The sequence below is a fragment of the Panthera leo genome, chromosome E3 (assembly GCF_018350215.1).
Source record: "Panthera leo isolate Ple1 chromosome E3, P.leo_Ple1_pat1.1, whole genome shotgun sequence".
Classification (NCBI taxonomy): Eukaryota; Metazoa; Chordata; class Mammalia; order Carnivora; family Felidae; genus Panthera; species Panthera leo.
Window position 1 is genome coordinate 39759951 of NC_056694.1, and position 24250 is coordinate 39784200.

At 56.1% G+C, this 24250-nt stretch overlaps 1 protein-coding gene across 1 annotated transcript in view; it reads right to left on the minus strand.

The window, feature by feature from the left end:
* Positions 1-22248, minus strand: part of MAPK8IP3 (mitogen-activated protein kinase 8 interacting protein 3) — a 47493-nt gene extending 25245 nt beyond the window's left edge. The window contains 5 exon segments of the mRNA XM_042921096.1: positions 5239-5278; positions 5281-5329; positions 5560-5630; positions 6904-7024; positions 21879-22248. Coding sequence (XP_042777030.1) covers positions 5239-5278; positions 5281-5329; positions 5560-5630; positions 6904-7024; positions 21879-22196 — 599 coding nt within the window. The 5' untranslated portion in view covers positions 22197-22248.
* Between the last annotated feature and the right edge of the window lie 2002 nt (positions 22249-24250).

Below are 24250 nucleotides of genomic sequence, written 5' to 3' on the forward strand. Positions count from 1 at the left end.
TGAACTTGCTGCAGCCGGGCAGGGGCTTCGTGAGGCCTGGCCCCGGGAAGGGGGAGGGCTCTCTGGCCGCGGCCAGGATGAAGGAGAAAAAACACGGGGTCTGAGTTGGAGTCCTGCTTCGTCCCCTTTGAGGCCGGCTCGTGTGTCCTATTCAGCAAGACGCTGCCTCCCCTGGACCCGCTGAGACCTGGCTGTGCCGTCCCAGAGTCAGTCTGCGGCAGGGACAGAACCAGAGGAGTGGTGTGCTCCCGGGGGCTGCACCCTTCAGGGCCTCTCAGGAAGCTGGTTTCCCGTGGATGACCTTAGGGGCCTCACGCAGCCCTCGTCACCCGTGACAGAGGATGCGTTCTCAGGCGTGTCTCAGCTGCTCACGTGAGAGCTAGAGACTCAGATCTTAAGAAAGACATCAGGTTAGCAAGCTCTGAGCCTGCAGGTCCATCAAAACCTCAGTAAGCCTGAGGCTCAGCCGGTGCTCAGGCTGCCTCCCGCCAGCAGCCCGTCACGCCCCCCTGCCACGCCCAGGTGTCTGGGAAGGCAGTGGCCGCCACACGGTCAGCACATCCCCAGAGGAGGGGCCTGGTCTCAGGCCACAGCGGCCAGGCTCCGAGGAAGGCCCATCGCCTGCTCTTCCCCCTCGGGCCCCCGGGGCCAACGCGGGGATCCCTCTCCTCAGGCCTGGCTCCACCTCCGGAGAGATGCAGAGTGGGTCCCTGGGCCCCAGGTGGAGGGCAGCGTGTAAGCATCCCGCCTCGGAGGACACGTGTCCCCCACTTCCATGGCTCTGTGCACAGACGTGCCTCGTGAGCAGTCAGGCTGCTCTCTTGCAATGGAGTCCTCCCCGGGGACCCAACATCATCTCCTCTCTCTGCTCCTCACATAGCCACGGGCAGCCGGGTCCACAGTCCCCTGGGCACTTGCTGGGCACTGCCCACCTGCGGCCCAGACCCGTCCAAAGCTTGGCCACTTCAGAAGCCGCAGCCCTAGGGAGTCACACCGCCTGCAGAGGTCAAGCTGCCCGCAAGGGTCACGGTCACACAGTGGGCTCTGGGCCCAGTACTGGGAGCGACTGTGAGTCCAGGACCGTGTGACACCAGAGCACACATCTCCAGCCCTGCCCGGCCGGGTCCAGCGCGGCAGACCCAAGGTCTCATCTGACAACAAGGTGGATGCTTGCTGGGCAGGGCCCCTGCACCACCACCTAGTCTGGGGCTGGCTCGGGAACCCGGGCCCAGCCCACTGCCGCCTCTCCATGGCCTCCGAGCGCCACATCCAGACTCCATGATCGGTAACACCGCTGCGAAGAGCAGGGCGAGGACCAGCCCTGCACCTGTAATTAAGAACCACTGGCCGGACTGACTCTCCCGAACCCCAGGGCACCCCGAGCGCTCCGCGCAACAGCGCGGACGCTGCCCCAGGCTTTACCTTTTCCTCCACGACTGGCGAGGACTGCAGGGCAGCGACAGACAAGGGCCAGCACACAGCGGCAACAGCACAGAGGGCGAGACGAGAAGACAGTATTAGAGGGCAGAGGTCAGGAGCTCAGGTCACACGTGCTCACATGGAGGGTGAGTGTGCGGTGCGGGCCAACGGCCAGGCACCCCACTCTGGACTTCCCTCCACAGGAACAGACACGTGGAAACACGCAGACATCTGCACGCGACAGACACACAACACAGACACGTGACCCTCTCCGCTTCACCGAGAGGCCCCAAGCGGGGCCTGTGCAGGCGAACAGGTTGCACACATACTCTGCACAGGGCGGAGGGCGAGTGCCGTCCGGCACATGTGGGCACGTGGGGACGGAGCACGCGTCACACGTACGCTAACCCGCGTCTCTAAAGACACACAGACCAAGAAGACCAAGCCAAGAGTGAAGAAAACGCCGGTGAAGGTTTTGCAGCGATCGGTGGCTCCCGGCACCGGTGGCCTCCAGGAGGGGCCAGAGAGTCTGAACTCGGAAGCTGGGGCAGACGTACATCTGTCCCCAAAGAGCTGCGCCAGGAGGGGGACACCCTGGAGAAGCAGGTCAGGATGGTGGGGGGGAGGGGCCTCCCCGGGCCCCCAGGTGCAGTAGCGCGGCAAGAGAAGGCTCATGCTTCCTGTTTCCCCCTGCAGTCCCTCTGGGAACGTGGGGTAGAGGCTGTTCACCCGGAAACAGTCCTGGGCAGTCAGACACGCACAGTGCACCCTCAGAGAGTGTGGGCTGCGGGCACACGATGCAGGAGAGGTGGCCGGTTTCGCGGGCTGCTGAGGAAGTTCAACGCCGAGGGGCCGGCTAGCAGGGCGATGGCGGCCGTGCAGACCCACAGCAACCCCCTCCACCCCCCACCCAGACAAGTGCCGCTCCGGCCATCACCAGGCAGGAGCACCTTCCTCTTCGTGGCCAGAGGGAGCCGGCAGAGGCCGACCATATCCAAGGAGGTGTCGGCTGACAGCTCAGGCGCGTTCTTCCTGCGAGTAGGACTCTCTCACACGGGAGGGGCTCTGGCTCAGGAAGGTCTGTTAACGGACTGCTGACGGCCTAGAGACCATGGTGACTACATACCCCTCGACCGTGGGGTTCCCTTCTAGTAGGATCAAATCAGGGAGAAGAGGCTCGGCGGATATCCGCACCAGAGCCCCTCCCTCTCCTGGACAGCCGCCAGGTCCGTGTTACAAAAGAAGGGGCTCCTGTGGGCTCTTGCCAGAGTCCCCCCTCCCCCCCACCGAGGGCGGTACGGTCTACACCAACAGGAGGTGGACTGTCGGCTGAACGGAAGACACCCGTTCCTTGTGAACAGGTTGTGGGGCTGCTTATGACCATCCTGGGGCCCGGAGGGAGGACAGCGCACAGAGCTTCCACGAACGGCCGTGGGGCCTCGGAGGGGACCCTAGACGGGACCCTGTGAGCCGGCCCCTCTCGAGTTTGAGTCTTGACCAGCAGAAGGGTGGCACCCGCAACGGGCTGGAGCCCAGCTCCGACACCAGGGAGACTGGAGGGCCTGGTGCCGTGCTCCGTCCAGACTGGCTCAGGGTCGAGGGAGCCACAAGACACGCGGGAGAGCAGGTTCCCAGACCAGGTCCTGCGTCCAGCGCACACGGAGACATCCACGGAAAGCAACCCCATCCTGCAACCGTGGGGCCTCTTCCACATCCAGGAAGAAACTGAGGCCTGACCCGGCCCCCGGTGACGGCCAGGATGTTCGGTGCCCGGCTTTGTAACTTGCGAAGCTTCTGCTTTTTGCTGAGCCTGCGTCATCCCGAGGTTCTGCGCATCCCTGGGGCCCAGCGTGCTGACCCCTCGTAGAACCCTGCACGCTCATGGCCTCCGAGTCCTGAATTCAGAAGTCACACCTTCCCGGTTTCTGGGAAAACTGGGCCCTTCTCCCTGGGCTCTCTCCTTTGTGACCTTTGAGGTGCTCTTGTCCTAAAGGAGGCTGGCAGGGAAACAGCCTGAAGGTTCTGGAATGCTGCAGCTCTCAGGAACTGGCCACGAGCCCAGTGCTCATCAGAGATGCCCAAACCGCCCAGCTGCTTCAGCCCCAGCCCAGACTGCCCTGACCAACTCCCCACAGAAAACAACACAAAGACCCCTGCCCCAGGTTAGCATTCAAGTGCAGCTGCTCAGAAATCTTCCCGGCACCTCTGAGTGCAGGAGTGAGGACCTCACGGTGCACTCAAGAGAAAATCTCAGCCGTGAACCAGTAGCTTGCGAGATCGCTATATCCCACCTTCAGACATCTGTGACCCAGAAACGATACCTACAGAGTTCTGTCACTCAAACCGTTCGGTCCGTATGCCCTCACTACCTGGTGCTGACTCAGCTAACGAACAGCACAGCGTGTGACACCTCCCTAGGGAGTGAGAATTCACTGCAGGGAAGCGTCCTCAAGGGCCGGCGCCCCCGCTCCCCGCGAGAAGCAGGGGGGCTGTGAAAAACAGGCTGACCGTCCCTGCACCTCCTTTCCTAGGTCCTGCTAGGCCTTCTTCACACGCGTGCTCAGTGTTTCTGTTTTCAAGTCAGACGCCTCTAGCACAGGATACAACAGCTCTGCCCGCTGGTAAAGACCGTGGTCGGCAACGGTCACAGCGGCAGGGCCTGAGCCCTCCCGTCTGCGGCGTGACCCATCGAAGAGGCGGGCACAGAGAAAGCTTTCGCAGCCAGCAAGGGCTTCATGCGACGTGACCATGACTTGAGGCCTTGGCCTGCAGGAATGACGGGCCACCGCTGGAAATGGACCCATCACCAAGCTCGATCCGGGGGACCTGGGATTCCAACCTCCGGCCCCTCCTCCGACCTACTAGAGACTTGGGACTTCTGTCCCGGCCCACCCGGCCCAGGTCCATAACCTGGGTCTCCCCGGGCCAACTCCCTCAAGTTGCCGACACCCTCGAGAAGTTCGCTGACAGTCCGCTCCTTTGGGCCTTATCCCGACTGAAGGGCACAGAGGGGGGAGAAAGCAGCTGGCCTCGGCAGGCCTCTCTCCACCCCTCAAATAAAACCAGCGGAGCTCCTGGACTCAGACCAGCAAGGGCCTCTGGATCTGCTGGTGCCACCCTGGCCTGCAGTAAGAATGTGGCTCCACGCGGCGGTCACCAGGCTGTCTAGGCCTCTTCCCCACCCACGCATCAGTGCTCGTGATTCGAGGTAGTTAAGGCCCACAGTCACGGAGACCTGGATTAGCGAATGAGACACACACGCCTCACAGAGATCAGAACCTTCGTTCCTGACTCCTCCTGGGAGATTCCACTTGCTATGTTTTACAAAGGAGAAAATGGGGTGTGGAAGAGGCTGCTCCAGGACAGGGGCCAGGGCTGGGCTTCCAACGTCCCTGAGCGGCCCTGGTCCGGGCGTCCCGCACAACACTGCACCGCCCCGCCCGCCTCCACGCTCTGGGCGTCTCTGCACCTGTCTGTGCGTGACCCCAGAAGCCCCACGAGTGTCGATGGGAGGCCACAGGCAAGTTTTAGTGAGTAGGTGGGTCCAGAAACAAGGCCCTGAGATGATCAGGAACGGCCACCCCATTATCCCAGGGCCTTTGTAACCGCACATGGCCAGCAGGAGGGCCACCCCGTTCCCCCGGACCGGCTCGGGCGCCCGGGGCACGGGCGGGGCAGGTTCCTGCTCCAGCCACGCACCCCCGCCAGGAACCCGAGTCAGGGAGAAGCAGCTCTCCAGAGCGCCCCCTGCCCTCCCGGCCCAGGCACCTCGGGGATGAGGGAACCAGAGAGGCTGCCACCTCCATCTTCCCGCCTTACCTCCTCCCAGGCAGGCTGCCCTCGGTTTGGCTGTTTCCCCAACCTGCTGCATCTTGGACCTCTCGATATGTTCTACGTAGGTCTGGATCATCTGTGGAGGAGGAGGATGCCATGTGAGTCATTCCCACTGACCCCGGCCCCTGTCCCCTCCTCTAACTGTGGTACTTTCCAGGCCCGCTGTGCTCCGACAGCAGTAAAAACGACGCTCGCGAAAGGGAGTCTGGCCAGCACGTGGCTAACCGCTTTCCGGCTGGGGCAGGAGAAACCGGAAGTAAAGGCCAGAAGCCTCGCACGGCTGCCGGGCCGCGGGCGGGCACCCACCTCGGTGTGTCGCTGGTGCAGGGCGTTGTACTCCTTCTTCATCTCGGACTCTCTCTCCTCCAAGCGGGAAACTAGAAAACACAGCCGCCCCGTGTCAACGGCACAACCCACATCTCCACGCCCCCTCACTTCCCCTCCGGGCTCGGCACGTGGGCAGAGGGTCCCAGGACAAACTGACACCTGGTGCAGAGGGCCACCCTCAGGAGAGAACGCCGGGGCCGCCAGAAGGCAGGTCCTGGCTGGTCTGGGCGGCACCTGGTGTGCTCAGTCCTGCCACGAGGAGAACCAGGGTGCCTGAAGCTCGGCCACGGGCGACTGGCTGCGTCTGAGCTGGCCGGCGGCCCCCGAGACGGAGTCAGGTGCAGACAGGACTCCAGCAAATGGCTTGTACAAGGGGGCAGAATTCATACGTGAGTAGCCTCCGTGCCGAGGCAAAGAGCAAAAGACATCTGAAATGTGGGACGGGACACACAAGTGTCCCTTACACGTACCAAAGGCTGCAAAGACCACGCCGTGACCTGCCACCTCCGGGCATGGGGGTTCCCCCTAAGTTGACAATCCCTGTCCCTCAGCAAGGGCCTACTCTGGCCACGAAATGCAGGGAAGTCACCTGAGTGCCCCACAGGCCTGCTGGAGAGCTCACGAGGCAGCCAGGCACCCTGCACCTGTGCCCCACCACCCGAGCAAGCGTGCAGCCAGGACACCTTCCGCCTGTGGCCCTTTGTTCAAACTTCAGCTGTGTCCTTTCTCCGTCACGAAAACTTCTACTCATGGGTCACCATAACGTCGACTTTTAAACAAAGACTTGTGAAAACCGAAACAACGCTTCTTATAACAACCCTCATCCAAAAGCACTCCATTGCCCCTGCATGCAGGGGACACAGTGATCCTGCAGGCCCCCGGCCAGCCCGGCACCCCCAGGCAGGGCCACGCCGGCGGGCTCCCTCAGCAGGCCTGGCCTCCCGACCACCCAACAGTGGCGTCCCCTCGGTGCCACGCAGACAGGGGCCCGCACCGCACGGGAGCTGTAACCCAAGGGGTCACACGGGATGGCACGCTGGCCCAGTCTGGCTCGGACTGCAGCCTGAAGCCAAAATGCTTTGTCATCAAAGGAGCCTCGTTTACTTATTTCCACAAGGAATCGGAGGCCGATTACGGGAAATGCGTGGCAGCGTAAAGAGGTAAGACAAAGGGTAGGGCGAGTGACAGTGCGGGTAGAATATGGCTGTCCCGGGCTCCCTCGCTCTCCTTTCATCAAAGGCTCTCAACATCCTTCCCAGCTGGGGTCAGCCTGGGAACAACAGACACATTCAAATGCCGGTCCCCCTCTGGCGGGCCACTTACTCTGATCCGCGTAGTTCTTGGCCTTCAGTTCCAGCTGGCGGGTCTGAAACTCATAATGTTCCACCTGGATTTGCAGCTCCTTCTTCTCCTGTTCCAGGGCATCTTCAAACTCGATGAATTTCTACACGCGGGAGGAGAAACAGAGCAGGCGTCGTGAACGCGGGATGTCAGGCGACAGCAGCCTCTCACAGAGGGGTCAAAGGCTTCCGGGACCGACATTCACAGGCTGCCGAGGCCACACGGCCCGTCACCCTCAGGCAGCAAACCCCGACACACGGGGGCCCCTGAGGAGGGGCCAGAGTTTCCCAAGAAACCTTCGGTGTGCGTGGGGGGCTCCGTCGGTTAAGCATCAGACTCTTGATCTCCACTCAGGTCATGGTCTCACGGTTGATGGGTCTGAGCCCCGTGTCCGGCTCTGCACTGATGACAGAGGCTGCTTGGGGTTCTCCCTCTCGTCTCTGTCCCTACCCCGCTTGTGCTCTTTCTCCCTCTCTCAAAATAATAAATACCCTTATTTAAAAAAGGGGAGGGGGGCTCACGCCTGGTTTAATGTTCTGCTGTTGCCATCCTGCAATTCCTACTAGTATTTGAACAAGGGACCCCACAGTTCCATTTCCACACTGGGCCCCACAAGTCGGGTACCTGGTCCTTTTGCAACAGAGTGACGTTACTCCTCTCGATACCACAACACACCTAAACGAGGTCAAGTCTACTTGGCTCTTCATCTGTATTCCAATTGCCACTCAGTTCAGGAAGCCATCACTACTGGAATAACCGGCAATGGAGATCGGTCTTTGGAATCTTTCCCTTACATGCTAAGTAGCTAAGCAAAATTATCATCAAATCAAGTGAAAAGAAAGCACTTTGAAAAAAAAAAAAGGACAATTCTTGGGACTCCCGGGTGGCTCAGTGGGTTAAGCGTCTGACTCTTGATTTCAGTTCAGGGCAGGATCTCAGGGTTCACGGGATTGAGCCCCGCATCAGGCTCTGCCCTGACAGTGTGGAGCCTGCTTGGGATTCTGTCTCCCTCTCTCTCCCCCCCTCCCCTGCTCACACTCTGTCTCTCAAACAAACATCAAAAGCAAATGACTGCTACCAACAATTACATGACACGCAAATTCGTGAAGCGTTCCCTATTTTTGTGTTGTATGGAAACCAATTTGACAATAAATTTCATATTAAAAAAACAAAACATAACAAGCCTAGTAAAAATAAATAAATTACAATTCATTTGAAAAACAAAAAGCGATTTCGTTTGTAGAAAGCAGGAGCATCAGCTACGTTAACACATGAAGAGTTTCTCAGAAGATGGGAATACAGGGCGCCTGGGTGGCTTCGCCGGTTAGGCGCCCAGCTTCAGCTCAGGTCACGATCTCATGGTTCCTGGGTTCGAGCCCCGCGTTGGACTGTGTGTGGGCAGCTCAGAGCCTGGAGCCTGCTTTAGACTCTGTGTCTCCCTCTCTTTCTGCCCCTCCCCAGCTCACATGGTCTCTCTCTCTCAAAAATATACAAACGTTAAAAAAAATTTTTTTTTTTTTTAAAGAGATGGGAATATAAAACTGATGGCTGGTTTTGGGTTTCGGGCATCTGGAAGAGTGCTGGAATAACTGCACCCGGGACCCAGCGGCTCAAGGCCTTTGTGCCCCAAGCCGACTTGTCTGTGCCCGGCGGGAGGGGGCGGGAACCCCGGGGGAGGGGCAGACAAGTGCCCCAGGAGCAGGAAAATGCACGCTGATGGTGCGGCTGCGCACAAAATACAAGTCAGTTGTTCTGTGGGCTTGGGACTGAACCAGTGTGTGAAGAATAAACTGTTGTTAACAGACTGAGAAGGGTATTTTTTAAACTGGGTAATTTTAATTCCCATTACTTAAAAAAAAATTATGTTGGGGCACCTGGGCGGCTCAGTCGGTTAAGCATCCAACTTCGACTCGGGTCACGATCTCATGGTTTGTGGGTCCGAGCCCCACGTCGTGCTCTGTGCTGACAGCGCAGGGCCTGGAGCCTGCTTCGTATTCTGTGTCTCCTCCTCTCTCTGCCTCTCCTATGCTCATGCTCATGCTCTGTCTCTCAATAATAAATAAACATTAAAAAAATTTTTTTTTTAAATTATGAAAAGAATGAAACGTAGGGGCGCCTGGGTGGCTCAGTCGGTTGAGTGGGCAACTCCTGATTTCGGCTCAGGTTATGAGCCCAGGGTCGTGGGATCGAGCCCCACGCTGGGCTCCATGCTGAGTGTGGAGCCTGCTTGGGATCTTTCTTTCCCTCCGTCCCTCCCTGCTCATGCTCTCTATCCCTCTCTCAATTTAAAAAAAAAAAAAAGAGAGAGAAGAATGAAATGTAAACAACATGTGCTTTTGTAGGAAAATCAGGTGAGAGCGTGAAGTAAAAAGAAGGCTGTTTTCAAGAAACCACAATTCTACCCTCTGGAGTCGGTTTAAGATTAGGAGGTGTTCTTCCAGATGTGTGTGGGTGTGGGTGCACAGGGCAGACGCGCAATCTCTTGTACGCAGGGTCGCGTGGCCTGATTTACTCGGTGGCTTCGGGCGGAGCTTCTTTCTACATCCAGAAACACTCTACCACCTCCGCCGTGAGAAACGATGAGTGCAGAGCAGACTCCGTCCCGTTGATTACCCGCTGTCGGGGCTTCCGGGCTGCTCGCACACGCCCGTGATTGGGGTCACCGCCTGCGCAAAGGCACGATGCTACCTGCTCTCAAAGGCTGTGGTCCTGGGGTCGCACTCGGCTGACGACCCTTCGGCAGGGTCGCCCAGCTCCGGCTCCCCCGGGGCTAGGGCAGCAGCCCTTCCCAGAGCCCCCCCGCTGCCTCGGCACAGAGCTTCACCAGAATGCTGCCAGCCGCACGCGTGGGAAAGCGACCGGCCACGATCGTCCCGGCTTCCAGTTCCCTGCTGACTCTGCTAGTGAACACTTCCCGCAAACCGACCGGGTAAATACTGCACCTCTTCCCGAGCAGCCCGCTACGTCCTGGCCCAGCGTCCTACGACCGTGTCCCCGCTGCTCTCCGTGATCTGCAAGGACTTCTACCGTGCCTGCTCGAGTCTGTCTCACAGGCTACAGATGCGCCCCAGGATGCGGCTGGGTGTGCACACTGACCCAGTTGACGTAATGGTCTCTCCTGTCCCGTTGCTTTGAAATGCCACCTTTATCACAGGCAAAACCCTAGTAGAGATTTCGGTCTGTCTGTGAGCCAGTACCAGGGGGCTTTCTGAACGTGGACTGTTACGTTACCCTTCAATACCTGTTCCACACTCATCCTCTCAAGTCCCCTTTCAACGTTTTCTTGGTTATTCCCACTTGCTCATCCTTCTAGAGTGGAGCTCCTTTCTACATCCAGAAATACTCTACCACGTCGGCCGTGATGGAGCACCGTCTGGAGTCACTTCTGTATTTATTTTTGAGGAAGCAGTTTCCCTGTCTGTAAGGACCAGCTCTCTGCACCTCGGGAAGGGGTCCCGGTTTTTGGTGACCAAGTCCTCAGGGCTGGGATGAAGAGAAAAGTCATCGCGAGCCCGTCAAGGGCTGTTTGACAGAAGACGGAAAATTCTCCCTTCCTTTACACCGACCCCACCCGGGGCCAGCGGCACCACTGTGGTTTCACACAAAGAAGGGGCCACTTCGTGACAACCGCCCCGTCTCTATTTCGTCACGTGTTACTTGCACTTGACATGTGGAAACCAGCTAAGGGATTTCCAAACTAAAGACCATGTCAGAAAGCTGTCCTTCCCAGGTTCTTACGAAGCTCAAGACAGACTTTCTTAAGTGTATCCTGATAGGTGATGTTTAAAATTTTTTAACGTCTATTTTTGAGAGACAGACAGAGAGCAAGCAGGGGAGGGGCAGAGAGAGAGGGAGACAACAGAATCCAAAGCAGGCTCTAGGCTCTAAGGTGTCAGCACAGAGTCTGATGTGTGGCTCGAACCCACGAACCACGAGATCATGACCTGAGCCGAAGTCGGACACTTAACTGACTGATCCGCCCAGGAGCCCCCACCCCCGATAGGTGATCATTAAAATCAACCTAAGTGCCAGTGCCAGAAAGCTTTGCCGTGGAACACAACCACTGCCGTGTCTGCAGATTCCCGATGAAGCCAGCCCCAAACCAGACCACAGCAGAAGTCCTCTGACCTTGGCATGTTTTCAGCGTCGGGAAGGATGGAGACACTGACCAGGAGCAAGCACCAAGCGAAGCTATGAACACGGGCATCCTTAAGGAAAAAGGCAAAGGGCACGCAGGGGCAGGGACACAGAGCCCACGGTGGGTAAGCAGGGCATCCGTGGTTCTCGGGCTGCGTGGAGCCCTGTGCGCAAGGAATGGCCCTACGGGGCGGGAACCGCTCCATCCTTAGGGATGGGTGTCTTCCACCCTCTCGCACCCCTGCTCAAAGGCGTGTGGGCGCTCACGTGGAGCAGCTCCTCGGGTGAGCCCAAGTGACCACCAGCAGATGTGAGGACCCCGGCCTCGGGCCCACGCTCTCCACGCTGGCTTCTGGACCACGGCGTGTGCGGCGGGGAGCCCCTGTTCCTGGGCTCCCCGACGTCGGCACCCTACCAGACAGGACCGACTGGGGGCCCCGCAAGGCCTCCGGGTCCGTGACAGCATTACAGACACGACGTGGCATGGACAGCTTGCAAGAAATCCTCCTCTCTTCCCCTCTTGAAGGAATTATTTCAGTGTCATTAAAGTAACTCTGGTCAACAACAGCACAAGCCCGCCATTCACCCGAAATAGAACACGCAATGGAATCTTCACCAAATATTAGAGGGAACAAATAACGTGGAGGAACAGTGCCTGGCCGAGACGCCACACTGAATCTTTGCGCTTCAGCAGGACACGCTCAGAGCTAGACTCGGGAAGAAGCGCACGTCATCTGGACAAGTGAGGGAGAAGGCAGGGGCGCCCTGGCTGGCAGCGAGCTCAGGAGAGAAGCAAGGAGGCTGCCAACCCCAGCTCCCCGGGCACAGGGGTGGGCCACGTGGGGGAGGGGTGGTAGCAGGACACTGTATCAACTGGGTGAGCAAAGTCACCCCAAATTCAATAGATGGCTTCGAAAAAGCAGAAAATATTTTTAATTAGATACCACTTAGTTTAGATTTAAGGGAATCAAGATTTTTCAGTGCTGGCAGACAGGGTAGGGTGGAGACTAAGTAAAGTCTGTAAAGAAAATCTTCCAAAATTTTAAAAGTAGGATCTGACGAGGGGCGCCTGGGTGGCTCAGGCAGTTAAGAATCTGACGCTTGATCTCAGCTCAGGTCATGATCTAACGGTCTGTGAGTTCGAGCCCTGCTTTGGGCTCTGGGCTGACAGGGTGGAGCCCGCTTGGGATGCTCTCTCTCCCTCTCTCTGTGCCCCTCCCCCACTCGCAGGAGCTCATATGCAGGCTTTCTCTCTCAAAATAAATCAGCAAACATTAAAAAAAAAGAATCTGTGGGGCGCCTGGGTGGCTCAGTCAGTTGAACACCCGACTTTGGCTCGTGTCATGATCTCGCAGTTGACGAGTTCGAGCCCCGCGTCGGGCTCTGTGCTGACAGCTCAGAGCCTGGAGCCTGCTTCTCATTCTGTGTCTCCCTCTCTCTCTGCCTCTCCCCGCTCATGCTCTGTCTCTGTCTCAAAAATAAAGATAAATGTTAAAAAAAAAAAAATGAAAAAAAAAAAAAAGAATCTGTTACAAAATATGACTACAACTGACATGAATAAAAATTTGGCCGTCAGCATTTGGGCCGTGTGGGTCTGCATGGTACCGAAGACACAAAAACAAAAATCTCCCACCTGAACCCACTCTACACATAGTAGCATCTCAGGCCCAAAGATGTCCGGAAGGCGTGACTGCAGCAGAGTGAAAACTCGGTGCACGTGCTGACTATACGTACCACGGGTTTGAGGGCATTTGAAGTTAACCATCTGTCTGACCAAGTCTCCTCAAAATATCACGAAGCACAGGATAACGCACAGTGTCTACGGTCACTCTTGTGACAAGTCTTTTGAGCGCCCCAAAGAGCAAGGACCGGCCAACACACAGTTGAGGAAAACGCGTCCTATTCTCAGCATCTAGACATCAAACACCGAATGCGCACTTCTAAATACCAAGAGACCACACAATTCTCTTTTTCGATTTGTTTTAAGGAGTCTGCCCCCTCTCTCCCGTGAACAAAGTGCTCTGTTTTAAAGTGGAACTAGGGGCGCCTGGGGGGTCAGTCGGTTAAGCATCCAACTTCAGCTCAGGTCATGATCGCATGGTCTGTGAGTTTGAGCCCTGTGTTGGGCTTTGGGCTGACAGCTCAGAGTCTGGAGCCTGCTTTGGACTCTGGGTCTCCCTCTGTCACTCTCCCTCCCCTGCTTGCGCTGTCTCTCTCTCTCTCTCTCTCAAAAAGAAATAAACATTAAAAAAAAGTTAAACTCAACTTTGGTTTTCGAATTTGCTTTCAGGTGAATTTCAAGACACACACTGAAATAACCTGAGCGCGGCCTCTTTCTAACTCAGAGCCAGAGAATTTCCTCAGTGTTCCATGGAATGAGGTCATTCATCCCAGTGTATCCATAAAAGCAAAGTTAAGAAGTAAAACGACCTTTTGTGTCAAATATAAAATTAAAAACACAGCAGAAATCAGTATCCCTAATTCCCAGAACGCAAGAGAGATTATCAGGTAAACACTTTTTATAACGTAATCATTAATTCTGGCAACTTCCATAACACAAGGTTATTTTAATGGCAAAGTAAGTTAACATATTCAATCTAATCCTTCCCTCATATGTGTCCTTTAGGGCAGGGTCATACACAGGAAATAATTCAACTCTGGCTGGTTTGTTAGAAGAGAATCCAGGGGCGCCTGGGTGACTCGGTCAATTAAGCATCCGACTCCAGCTCTGGTCACGGTTCTCACAGGTCGTGGGTTGGAGCCCTGAGTCAGGCTCTGTGCTGACAGCTCAGAGCCTTGAGCTTGCTTCGGATTCTGTGTCTCCCTTGCTCTTTACCCCTCCCCTGCTCAAAGTCTCTCTCTCCCTCTCAAAAATAAATAAACATTAAAAGAAAAAAAAAAATGAACCCAACAGAAATCAAAGACCTTGTTTTTTTGCATCAGTCATCATTTAATTCCTTCTGGGGTGGTGCAGGAATAGAGTAGATTTCCAAAAAAAAGTCCTCTTTTTTGGACTTTCAGGCAGGCAGGGCAGTAAACAGTTGGGGTGCTGGGCACAGACTTCATGCACAGGGGGAGGCGCCCTTCTCCTGGAGGCTGACCCCCTGTACGGTGATGGCATTCATGAAATGTTTACCGGGCTCTCCCTGGGGCGATGAATCCCTAAGACCTCACACCACAGATGTTCTTTTACAGCTTGCTTTCCAACGGTGTCACCACGTAGACCATGAAACGCAGTGCGGGCAGCGGGGCGGAGCAGCCGGGAAGTTACCCCCAGGTACCGGCCCGCCGAGCCCAGGGGGTGGCCCACAGGGTGAGAGAGGAAAGTGTACTTTTGTATTCTGGTAGGACGCACACCTGTGGGGGGCCAGGCCGTGCAGGCATCCAAGAATCAGGCTGGATTCACAGAAAAAGCAGAAGTTTCTCACATTCATGTCACAGGGACCACTGGTTTAGCATCCGCCTGAACCGAATCCCAACAAATGGCGATGGTTTAATTCACACTGACTTCTAAGGATTGGCAAGACAGGAAAAATATCTTTATTTTTATGTCTCAAAAAAGATTTTTATGGATGTGTTTACATACTAAGTAGTAACATATACTTTATATGTTAAGTATATGCTACATAAAACACACACACACCAGATACATAAAATACCTGACGTGGGTGGTAATGCGGGACCGAAGGAAGGGAAGACAAAACTAAGAGCCTGACTGTCCCAGCCTGGGACAGATGGCCGAGTCTCTCTCAGGGGTGTGCCCGGCTCCTTGCACGGGCTTGCCCGCCCCGTTCGTCCCTGGCCCCTGCTCCTGCGAGGCTGAGAGCACGCGTGCCAGGGGCACTCTGTCTGGCCGTTCCGTGGGCACAGGGGGCTGCTGTCTAGAAATGAACACGGCAGGTGTGACAGAGACCCTGAGCCACACGCGTGAGCAGGCACCCACGGGCTTCCACAGTGCTGAGGAGGGGCTGGGAAGGCCGGGGAAGGACCCATGAAGCAGCAGGGCATCTGGACAGCGGGCAGAGTTCCTGGGGACGGGAGCCCAGAGACTCTCATGAGACGTGTCGCTCTGAACCTGTCGCTATTGACAATCGGAATCTAAACTTGCCAGCCTTTGCCCCACAAGGCCTCCTGAACAAGGGGTAGTCCTCGGGGACAAGGACCTGTCCCCACCTAACCTGGCACTCCCCAAATCTCCTGGCCATAAGAGGTGATGACTACGCGGGCTCCAAGTATCTGCTGTCAGCCACCCACTGCTCGTGGCCTCTCCTGGGTTCGGGGTGTCTCCCCAGGACCCCCGCAGGCAGGGGCTCCCGGGCTGGCCTGTCCCAAGCTACAGCAGCAGGGCCTTGGGCCGCGGACAAATGCACCTCCCCACTTCACCGGCACGGGCGGGACGGACAACGGGGCCAGCTCAGCAGTAAGGGGAGGGTACGGACAACACCTGCAAGAACCCGGATGAGTCTCAAAGTCATTACACAGAAAGACGCCGGACCAAAAAAAGACCAAAACGCTGCACGATTCTATTTATATAAAGTTCTAGAAAACGCAAACTAATCTACCGTGACGGAAAGCGGATCAGTGGTTCCCTGGGGGTGGGGGACGCAGGGAGAGGCCACTGAGGGGCAGAAGGAAACTTCAGGGATGGTGGCGACCATCGTCACCCTGACCGCGGGGACGGTTTCTGGGTGTGAACAGGTCAACACTCGCCACACTGCACAAACGCATACAGTGTAGCGCGTTCACCTTGGTGAAGCTGTTAGAAAGAAAAGCAGAGAAGGGAAGACGCGGCCGGGGTCCCAGATCTCCACCTGGGCCGTGACGCCAGCCATTTTGTAGGCGCTGGTGATTTCTCGACAGGTTCTTCCCAGCCTTTCGAGAATTCCCTCGTCTCCTGCTCTTTCCCGAACAGCTGGCATTCCTCTGTTGTTGCTTATGTCACAATATTTTGCTTCTGTCTGGTCTCCTGTGTCCAATCCTCCTGCTCTGGGTGCTCTCCTCTTTCAGACCACAATCACTGCCAGCGGCTCCCTTTCTGGCCCGAGGCTGTGTAAGGGGATGCCTCCTGCCTGCCCTGCCTGCTCTGCCTGCCTGGGGCGGGGCCGCTGATGCTGTGGCTGTTTACGGGAATTAAAGTGACCTAAAGTAAGAACTCACTTCCCCTGCGGCCTGAGCCACCTGGGCAGTGTCAGTGATCCCATGTGGTCACTGGCTATTGAACCGGACAGCTGCCCCGTAGACTCAGTGGTGGAGGCCTTGCCCTCCGGGAACTAGAAGGACGGTTGGGTGTGGTGTGCACTGAGGCAGAGGAAGGCCGCTTCCCTCATCCTCATGCGCAAGGGCGGGGCCCACTCCCGGGTAGGGTGGGAGGTGTGGCGTGGGCCGACTGGGGCGACAGGGCCCCTCCCTCTGGTCGGGCACTCATCCATCCAAGCACCCAGCATCTGGATGTGTCCACAAAGCCCCTGCGCCAGACGCTGGGGAGGCAGGGGTGCACGGGGACTGGAAGACCATGCAGAGGGGCAGCGTGGGGGGAGCAGAGCGTGGTGCAGGGAGCCGGCCAGAGTGAGGCGGGCCTGGCCGGTTCAAGCACGGGGATGGGGTGTCGTCTCTGTCCCTCTACCCAGAGTAGTCCCGTCCCCACTTTTCACCCCGCATCCCGTGCCCCCACTGCACGGGAACATAGAGCAGCATCTCCCCCCCTGCCTTCCCCCTCCCAGACCTAATCCCCAGAGCCTGCAGCCGAGCCTGGCACTCAGGAGGCTCTGGTGAACGAGGACACGGGTGGGTGCAGGCCCGGATGGGACGTGCCTTTGGAAAAGTCCCCTCTGGTGGAGGAGGGGTTGGGACAGGGAGAGAGGCTGGCAGGCCAGCGTGACGATGCCGACTGGAACCAGGACCGTGGCAAAGGAGACCAAAAAAGCACGGGAAACCTAGTCAGGCCACGAGAATGGCCAGGACTCAGTGAGTGTGGGGCTTGGGAGGTAACGTCCTGACCTTTCCCAGAGCACAGGAAACCCGTGCCCGAAAAGGCACATTGGCCCTGCCGCTGATGGCGCCCCTGGCTGTCCGCTGCAGCTCCACCCTCACAATGAATGGGACCTGAGAGAGGGCCCTGTCCTGCACTCGTGTGCCTCTGCCCGACACCCATCTTGTACACAGCAAGGATTTCAGGGACCCCGGGAAGTGCGTGACGTCACCTCTGGGGGCTCTCTGCTGTCCTGAACCCGGTCACGCGGTCACGTGAAAGCCAAACCGAGGAGCGTCCTGCAAAACCAGGGGCCTGTGACAGTCTCAAAAAGTAGAAAGCGAGGAACCGCTTCTACTACGAGGAACCGCCTCTCTCCTGGAGAGAGGACCAGCGGGACCCCGGAGTTGTTGGCAGAGTGAGGAGGAGGGATGGAGAGAGAGAAAAGCAGTGCAGGGGGCGCGCGGGGGGCTCAGTCATTAAGCCTCTGACTCGTGGCTCAGGTCATGATCTCGCAGTCATAGTTGGTGAGACCCAGCCCCGCGTTTGGGATTCTCTCTTTCCCTCCCCGCGCCCTGCTACCGCGTACATGTGCCCTCTCTCTCAAAAATAAATAAACATTAAAAAGTTTGCAAATAAAAAGAACAAGGTAGAAAAGTGCTCCTATTTGGGAATGTACGCAGAGTATCATTTGCGCACCCTCTATAAATGGTTCCAAAACAGCAAGTTTTAGAAAACTTAAAAATAAAAAACCCAGCGGGGTGCCTGGCTGGCTCAGCTGGTAGAGAATGTGACTCTTGATTTCAGGGGTTGTGAGTTTCAGCCCCGTGTGGGGGGGAGGGGCAGAGCTCATTAAAAAAAATTAAATTAATACCATTAAAAAAACGCCCAGGTATTAATTTTAATTTAGCATCCGACTTCGCCTCAGGTCATGATCCCCCAGTTCTGGGAGTTCGAGCCCCGTGTCGGGGTTTTTGCTGACAGCTCAAAGCCTGGAATCTGCTGCAGATTCTGTGTCTCTCTCTCTCTCTCTTTGTCCCTCCCATGCTTGTGCTCTCTGTCCCTCTCAAAAACAAACTGAAAACATTATAAACAAACAAACAAACATACATTAAAAAAGAAGCCCTCGCTTGGGAAGAACTCACACTAACTTGTACCAGTCCTTGACCCCGCTGTCTAGCCGCCGCCGCCGGGCCCGGAGGGTTCCTGACACGGCAGGACAGGCAGGTGGCAGGGCTGTGGGCCCAGAGGCCAGCAGACCGAAGTGGGCACCTTCCACATGTTTGCTCTGGCCGGGGAACGCCCCAACCTGTCTGCATGTTTAAGGGCGATTCGGTGGTTCTCTGGGAGACTCAGGACAGCTACAGCGGGCCAGCCTTTAGAAGTAACCGGAAGAGGCAGTACTGGCCACTAAATCTTAATGGCTTTATCTAAAAAAAAACTTACAGGCTTTTAAAAACTGCTTTTAACATTACAACGTGGCAAAATCAGAAGATGACATGCCTTGTCCAAGCAGCAGCGAATTTACTATTTGTCATCTGGGAAACAAGAAGAAAAGCTTCTGATTCAGTGCATTAATTCACTTATGAGAAGAGGCAAAATGATCGTCTCTACAGAGTGGATCCAGCTTAATCCTATCCAAATGTTCTCCCGAGAAATAAATTACTTTTATAGAACCAGAAACAGTTTGGGGCAAAACTTTCTTCCTGTCGGATGCCTTCCTTTGGTAGCACCAAATGCCCAGGCATCGGCACACGTTGGTTGCCTTGAATGAGTTGGGGGCACAACGAGTAGTCTCTTTAGGGCGAAGATGATTTTGATGCAAGTAACGGCTATCAAACTCACATCTGGCCGAAAAACGACTGTTTTTCCTCCTATGAACTGCGTGCCTGAGCCGAGCCCTGCCCTGCCCCGGGGAGCCCTCTGCCTGTTCCTCCCTCAAATCACGCTGGGTGGGCAACTACTCGCTCTGTGGTGCTCTCACCCAACTGCCCACCGCCACCCTTCCTAACAGGAAGGAACTTGGTGGACTTAAAAAACAACTTCCTGTCAATCAGATAAAGATTCAGCATTTTTAAGGTCTCTGTAGAAATTTTAGAGCCAGCAATAGGTCCGCTTAGCTGCACAAGCTTGAGCAGGACTCCGAGATCTCAATTCCAAGGGCAAACCCCACACAATCAGAGACCGAGATGCCCAGCGCTTGCCGTCTGCAAATCCACCGAGGCGCTCTCCCCTGACTCAACTAAATCTGCCTCGCCGCAGTTCTCCAGGCAAATGACAGCCAACGAGGAGACTCGGCGCTTGGTAGGAAAAGAACTTCGCAGCTGGCAAGCCGCTTGCCCTACAGAGGTGGCCACTGCGGCCGGAAAGGGGCACACCAGGCGATGCGAGCGCAGCTCCCAAGCACAGGGCTGGTGCTCAAGCCCATGTGGACTCCAGGGCTTGGCCCCGCTGCTTGGCCCCCACCGTCTCTAGCCGCCCTCACTCCCACCAAATGAGCCATCCCAGAACCAGAGCATGCTCGCAATCCCTGGCTGCAGTGATTACGGGCAGCAGTAGGGGGACATGGGTAGTTGCTCTGCTCAAGGCTTTTTACACAAAACCTCCAGATTCTGTCTGCTTGGAAGGCTACAGTGGCTCAGGTTACCCAGCTGTGACTAAGCCTTCTTGAGCAGAGTGGCCAGGGACGCAGGAGCTACTCTGCGCCACGAACGTGCCTCAGCCTGTGACGTTCCAGCTCCTGTGTTAGGAGACACACATCTGTGATCTCAATTCCCTGCCTAGAAGAGAAGTGGTCTTTTCCACAAAACTGGAAATAAATGTCTGGCAGATTTAAGGAATGAGATAGAATGCCAAAATGGTTACAGTATTCGGCCTTTTTCTTTACTTGTAACATGGCCTGAGGTCTTTCCAAGGGCGTCCTATTAGCAGCTAATCACAGCCCTGGGCCGGCTAGCCGAGCATTTGTCTGCTTCATGGCTTTCTGCTCAGGAAGCTCTAGGCAGCTTCTCTTAAGAGCCGGGCGATGCCGGGTCTCGGCCTCAAAGGCAGTGTCCTGCAAGCCACACGCACACCCCCCAGCTTGTAATCCAGGCGAGTGCAAGTGGGAGGCAGGAAGCACAGTCACTCATGGCTGCACTCGAACTGCACAGAGCAGAGCAGAGGCCTAATCCACACCTCGCTAATTTTTTAAGCCGGAAGGTTATCATTGTTAGCCTTAAGGTGGTCAATCTTGATCTTCCCCTTTCATCTCTTCTCACCCACCGTGGGGACCAGACAGGCACAGGAAGAAAGAAAACACATCTATGGGAAACATCAGTTAGACATCACGTGGCTGCAGAGAGGAATCAGAGAAGGGGAGGCCGCAGCCACTCCCCACCACCGCGGCCGGGCAAGGGTAACCCCCCCCGCACTCCACTTTTCTGGGGGTGCAGCTCTCTGACCTCTCGCAATAGCATGATACAGAAGAGACCAGGCCAGGAGTCCGGGTAGACTGGGTCCAGCCTGGCTCTTGTAGGGCTTGTGACCTTGGTCCAGCCCCCCCACGTCTTGGGCCCACTTCCTTCCCCAGTTAGGGCCACTCTGAGCACTAAAATCCCATGAGCTCTTGCACCCCCTCCAGTTGAGAAGTTTAAACCAGTGGCCAGACTGATACCCCAACCAATACACAACAGCCTCTTGACAGATGTATGACCCCAAAGGCAAAATAACTACCCTGAGTAGGAATGACTTCAGAACCAAACTAGAATGTAAACCACTCCGATTCAAGAAAAAGCCTGAACACCCAAACAATCTTCTACTTCAATACTAACATCAAAAATTGCGCTAAGCCAAACTAACTGAAAAGAAATGTGGCTCATGTAACAAACAGCTTCTCATTCATACATCAAAGACTATCACCTAATGCCTAGAACGAAAGACCCTCAGAGAGGCTTAGAGATTGTCTAGAGCACCTGATTCATTTGATGGAAAATCAAAATCCAGAGTGGGCAGGCGATGTGGACAAGGTCACAGAGGCAAAGCAGGGCTGGGGACCCACACCCCCTGCACCCGCCCGGGGCTGGCCCACAGTTGGCACTAAGCATTTGAGAGCGAATGAGTAAGTCAAGCGGTGTTCCCCACAACGCATGGTTCTTCTAACTGTTCGTAAATAAGTGATTTCCAGGTTACGGAGGTTTCCTAGAACGTAATCAAATATTTCAAAATTCCACTCTTAATTTCCCAGAAGCCAGGGTGAAATTTCTCAGCCTTTTCCACCTAAGCTAATAACATTCCCAACTGAGGGAACCACAAGGCAAAGACGTCACCTCCAGAAACCTGGGGTCTTTCCCCTGGTGCCAGAGGAGCAGCCCAGGTGCCCCTTCAGTTAGCTGTTTACATCAATCACCAAATTCATCCATGTCGCTGCACTGGGGCCTAAGGGAAAGGTGTTGGGACAACACCCTGCTTCGGGGCGCAGAACCCCAAGGCCAGATGTCCCGTTTCGGGGAGGATTTAGAATGGCAGCAGCCAAAGGCAGTAACGGGGGGTGGGGGTGGGGGGTGGGGTGGGGGTCTAGGAAACGGCTTCGCAAAAACACACACACGGGCCAAGAGAACGGACGCCTGGAGTGAGAGGTGGGTGTGGAGCGGGCAGAATGGCCTGGCCAGAGGCTCAGGCCGCTCAGGCCGCCTGGTGCCGCTGGCTGGAGCAGCGGGGTCAGGACCCGGGGAGCGGCCGAGGGGCGCGGGGGGTGGGGGGAGGGGCCCGGGCGGGGCAGGTCCCCCCGGCGGCGCGGGGCGGGGTCCCCCGGGCGGGAAGGGGTCCCCGGGGCGGGGCGGGTCCCCCGGGCGCCGCGGCCCGGCCCACGCACCTCCTCGGCCTGCTTGCGCAGCGCCTTCTCCCGCTCGTACTGGGTGAGCAGCTGCTCGTTGTCCTCGCGCAGCAGCTCCAGCTCCACCTCGTGCTCCTGGTTCTCGCTGAGCACCGAGTCCAGGTTCTCCAGCACGTTGACCACGAGCGGCATGAGCTCCTTGACCACCTCCTCGTCGTAGCAGTGGATGAGGCGCTCGAACTCGCGGTAGATGGAGCCGGCCAGGCCCGACACCCGCTCCGACATCACCGAGCCGGAGCAGTAGTCGTCCTGGTACACCACCACGCCGCCGCCCTCGTCCATCTGGATCTCCATCATCGCGGCCACCGCCGCCGCCAGCGCGGCCCGCTGTCCGCCGGCGCGCCCGCCCGCCCCGGCTGCCCGTAGTCCGCAGGCCGCGGCCCGTCGCCTCCTCCTCCTCCGCCGCCGCCGCCGCCGCCGCCGCCTCAGGGCTCGGGCGCCGCCGCCGCCGCCGCTGCTGATGCTGCTGCTGCTGCCGCTGCCTAGGCTGCGCCCGTCAGTCAGCGGCCGGAAGTTCTGCTGCCCGGAAGTCCCGCCCGAGCCCCGCGGCGCGGCACCACTTAAGGGTCGCGGGGCCCGTGACGTAGAGGTAGCCCGCCCCCGGGACGGAAGCTCGGCCGAGCGGGGCAGGGAGCACTTCCGGTCTGGCTTGTCACGGCCGCTGCTCGCCAGCGCACGTCACCCTGAGCGGGTTCCCGCAGCTCCCACGAGACTGGTCCGACTTTAAACGTCACCTCGCCCTGTCCCAGGAGCATATGGACACGGTCGTTGCGCCGTAGAGGCTGCGGCCGCAGCAGCCATCCCGCGCCTGCCGCGGCGCGGGGCTGCCTGCCCCTGAGCTCCGCGCGCGTGCGCGCGTCCCCGCGCTTGTGCCCGGGTACCAGCGAAGTGACGCTGCCCATCTTGTCCCCAAGTCCCCGAATAAGCTCTTTCACCCGGGCTGCTGCGCTGTCCTGCGTTGTGGGTAACTTCCTCGGACTCCCCGGCTTCGCGATAGCTGTAATCACCCCACTGGGTTCTGAATTTCAGGGGTTGTCCTTTGAATTTGTCCTTCTTGATCCTACATTCTATGTCTTGATAGGCTCTTATTTCCTCCATTTGCATCCACTGGAATTAAATCTCTTTAGCAAGGTCTTTTTTTGTTTGTTTTTTAAATCATAATTACAGTATCTGCAGCCTTTGCGAATCTGATTATGCGGTCTGTTGTTTGGGTTGATTCTTGCTTAGGCTGCTCCTCCTTTCCCTTCTGAACTAGGATCCCTTGGATCTTTGTGGAAACACTTTGAAGTGTGAGTTTAGAGTTGCTCCACAGGGATCTGCATTTGCTTTCACCGGCATCAGGACACCAACGCACAAGTTACACTTGCATCTTGAGGGTCACACAGGTAGGAGTAGTTGATTAAAAACAACAGCCACTAAACTTGTCAGAGCTTAATACGAACAGAAATGCTCTCATCCCTTTTACCTAATGAAATGCTTCAAGGTCAGTTCATCCTAACCTGACTGCACCAAATCAATGAACTCTCCTGCAGATAATGATGTCCTGAATACTATTGCACAAATTTTCCCCTTGCAACCTAATTTGCTGTATGGATGCTCACCCACCCCATTAGAGATAAACTAAGGTTTCTGTCTCAGATCCAGATTATCTGGATTTAAAAAAAAAAAATTTACTTTTGAGAGACAACATGAGTGGGGCAGGAACAGAGAGGGAGACACAGAATCCAAAGTTGGACGCTTAACCGACTGAGCCACCCAGGCGCCCCCAGATTATCTGGATTTTGATGCTAGCTAAGTGACTCAGTCATCCCATTTCATTTCCAAACTGAGCCTAAAAATACTACCAACCTCCTAGGAAAGTTATGAACATTAATAAGCTAATCCATTAAAGGGGCTTCATACATTTCTAGCAATATAGTAAGGGCGCAATATAGAATTGTTAGGTTTATTCTCAAGATGAAGAGTCAGGACAAACAGGTATGTGTAATTTTTCTTTTTGAGCCAATTACAAAAAAAGCTTGTGAGTGTTTTGGGGAATGTTCAAGACTTCTGCCTTAGGCCTTTTTTCAGAAACATGACCCCTTTGAACCCCCTTAGTACCAAATATACAGTAGGGTAGCCCCCGCTGTGAGGCCAATTGGCCACCAACTTTATTGGTTTTTATTACTAACATAACTGGGCAGATTTACTTGAAACTGGCTAAAACAGAACGAAGTTTTAACAAGATGAGCTGCTGGGCAATTCCTGATGCGTACTTGAGGACGCCAGTCGTGTACTCGGGCGACATAAGCTAGAACTTGCTTTAACAGACTTCCATTCAGATTTGTAAGCTAAATTGGGGCACAATTTTT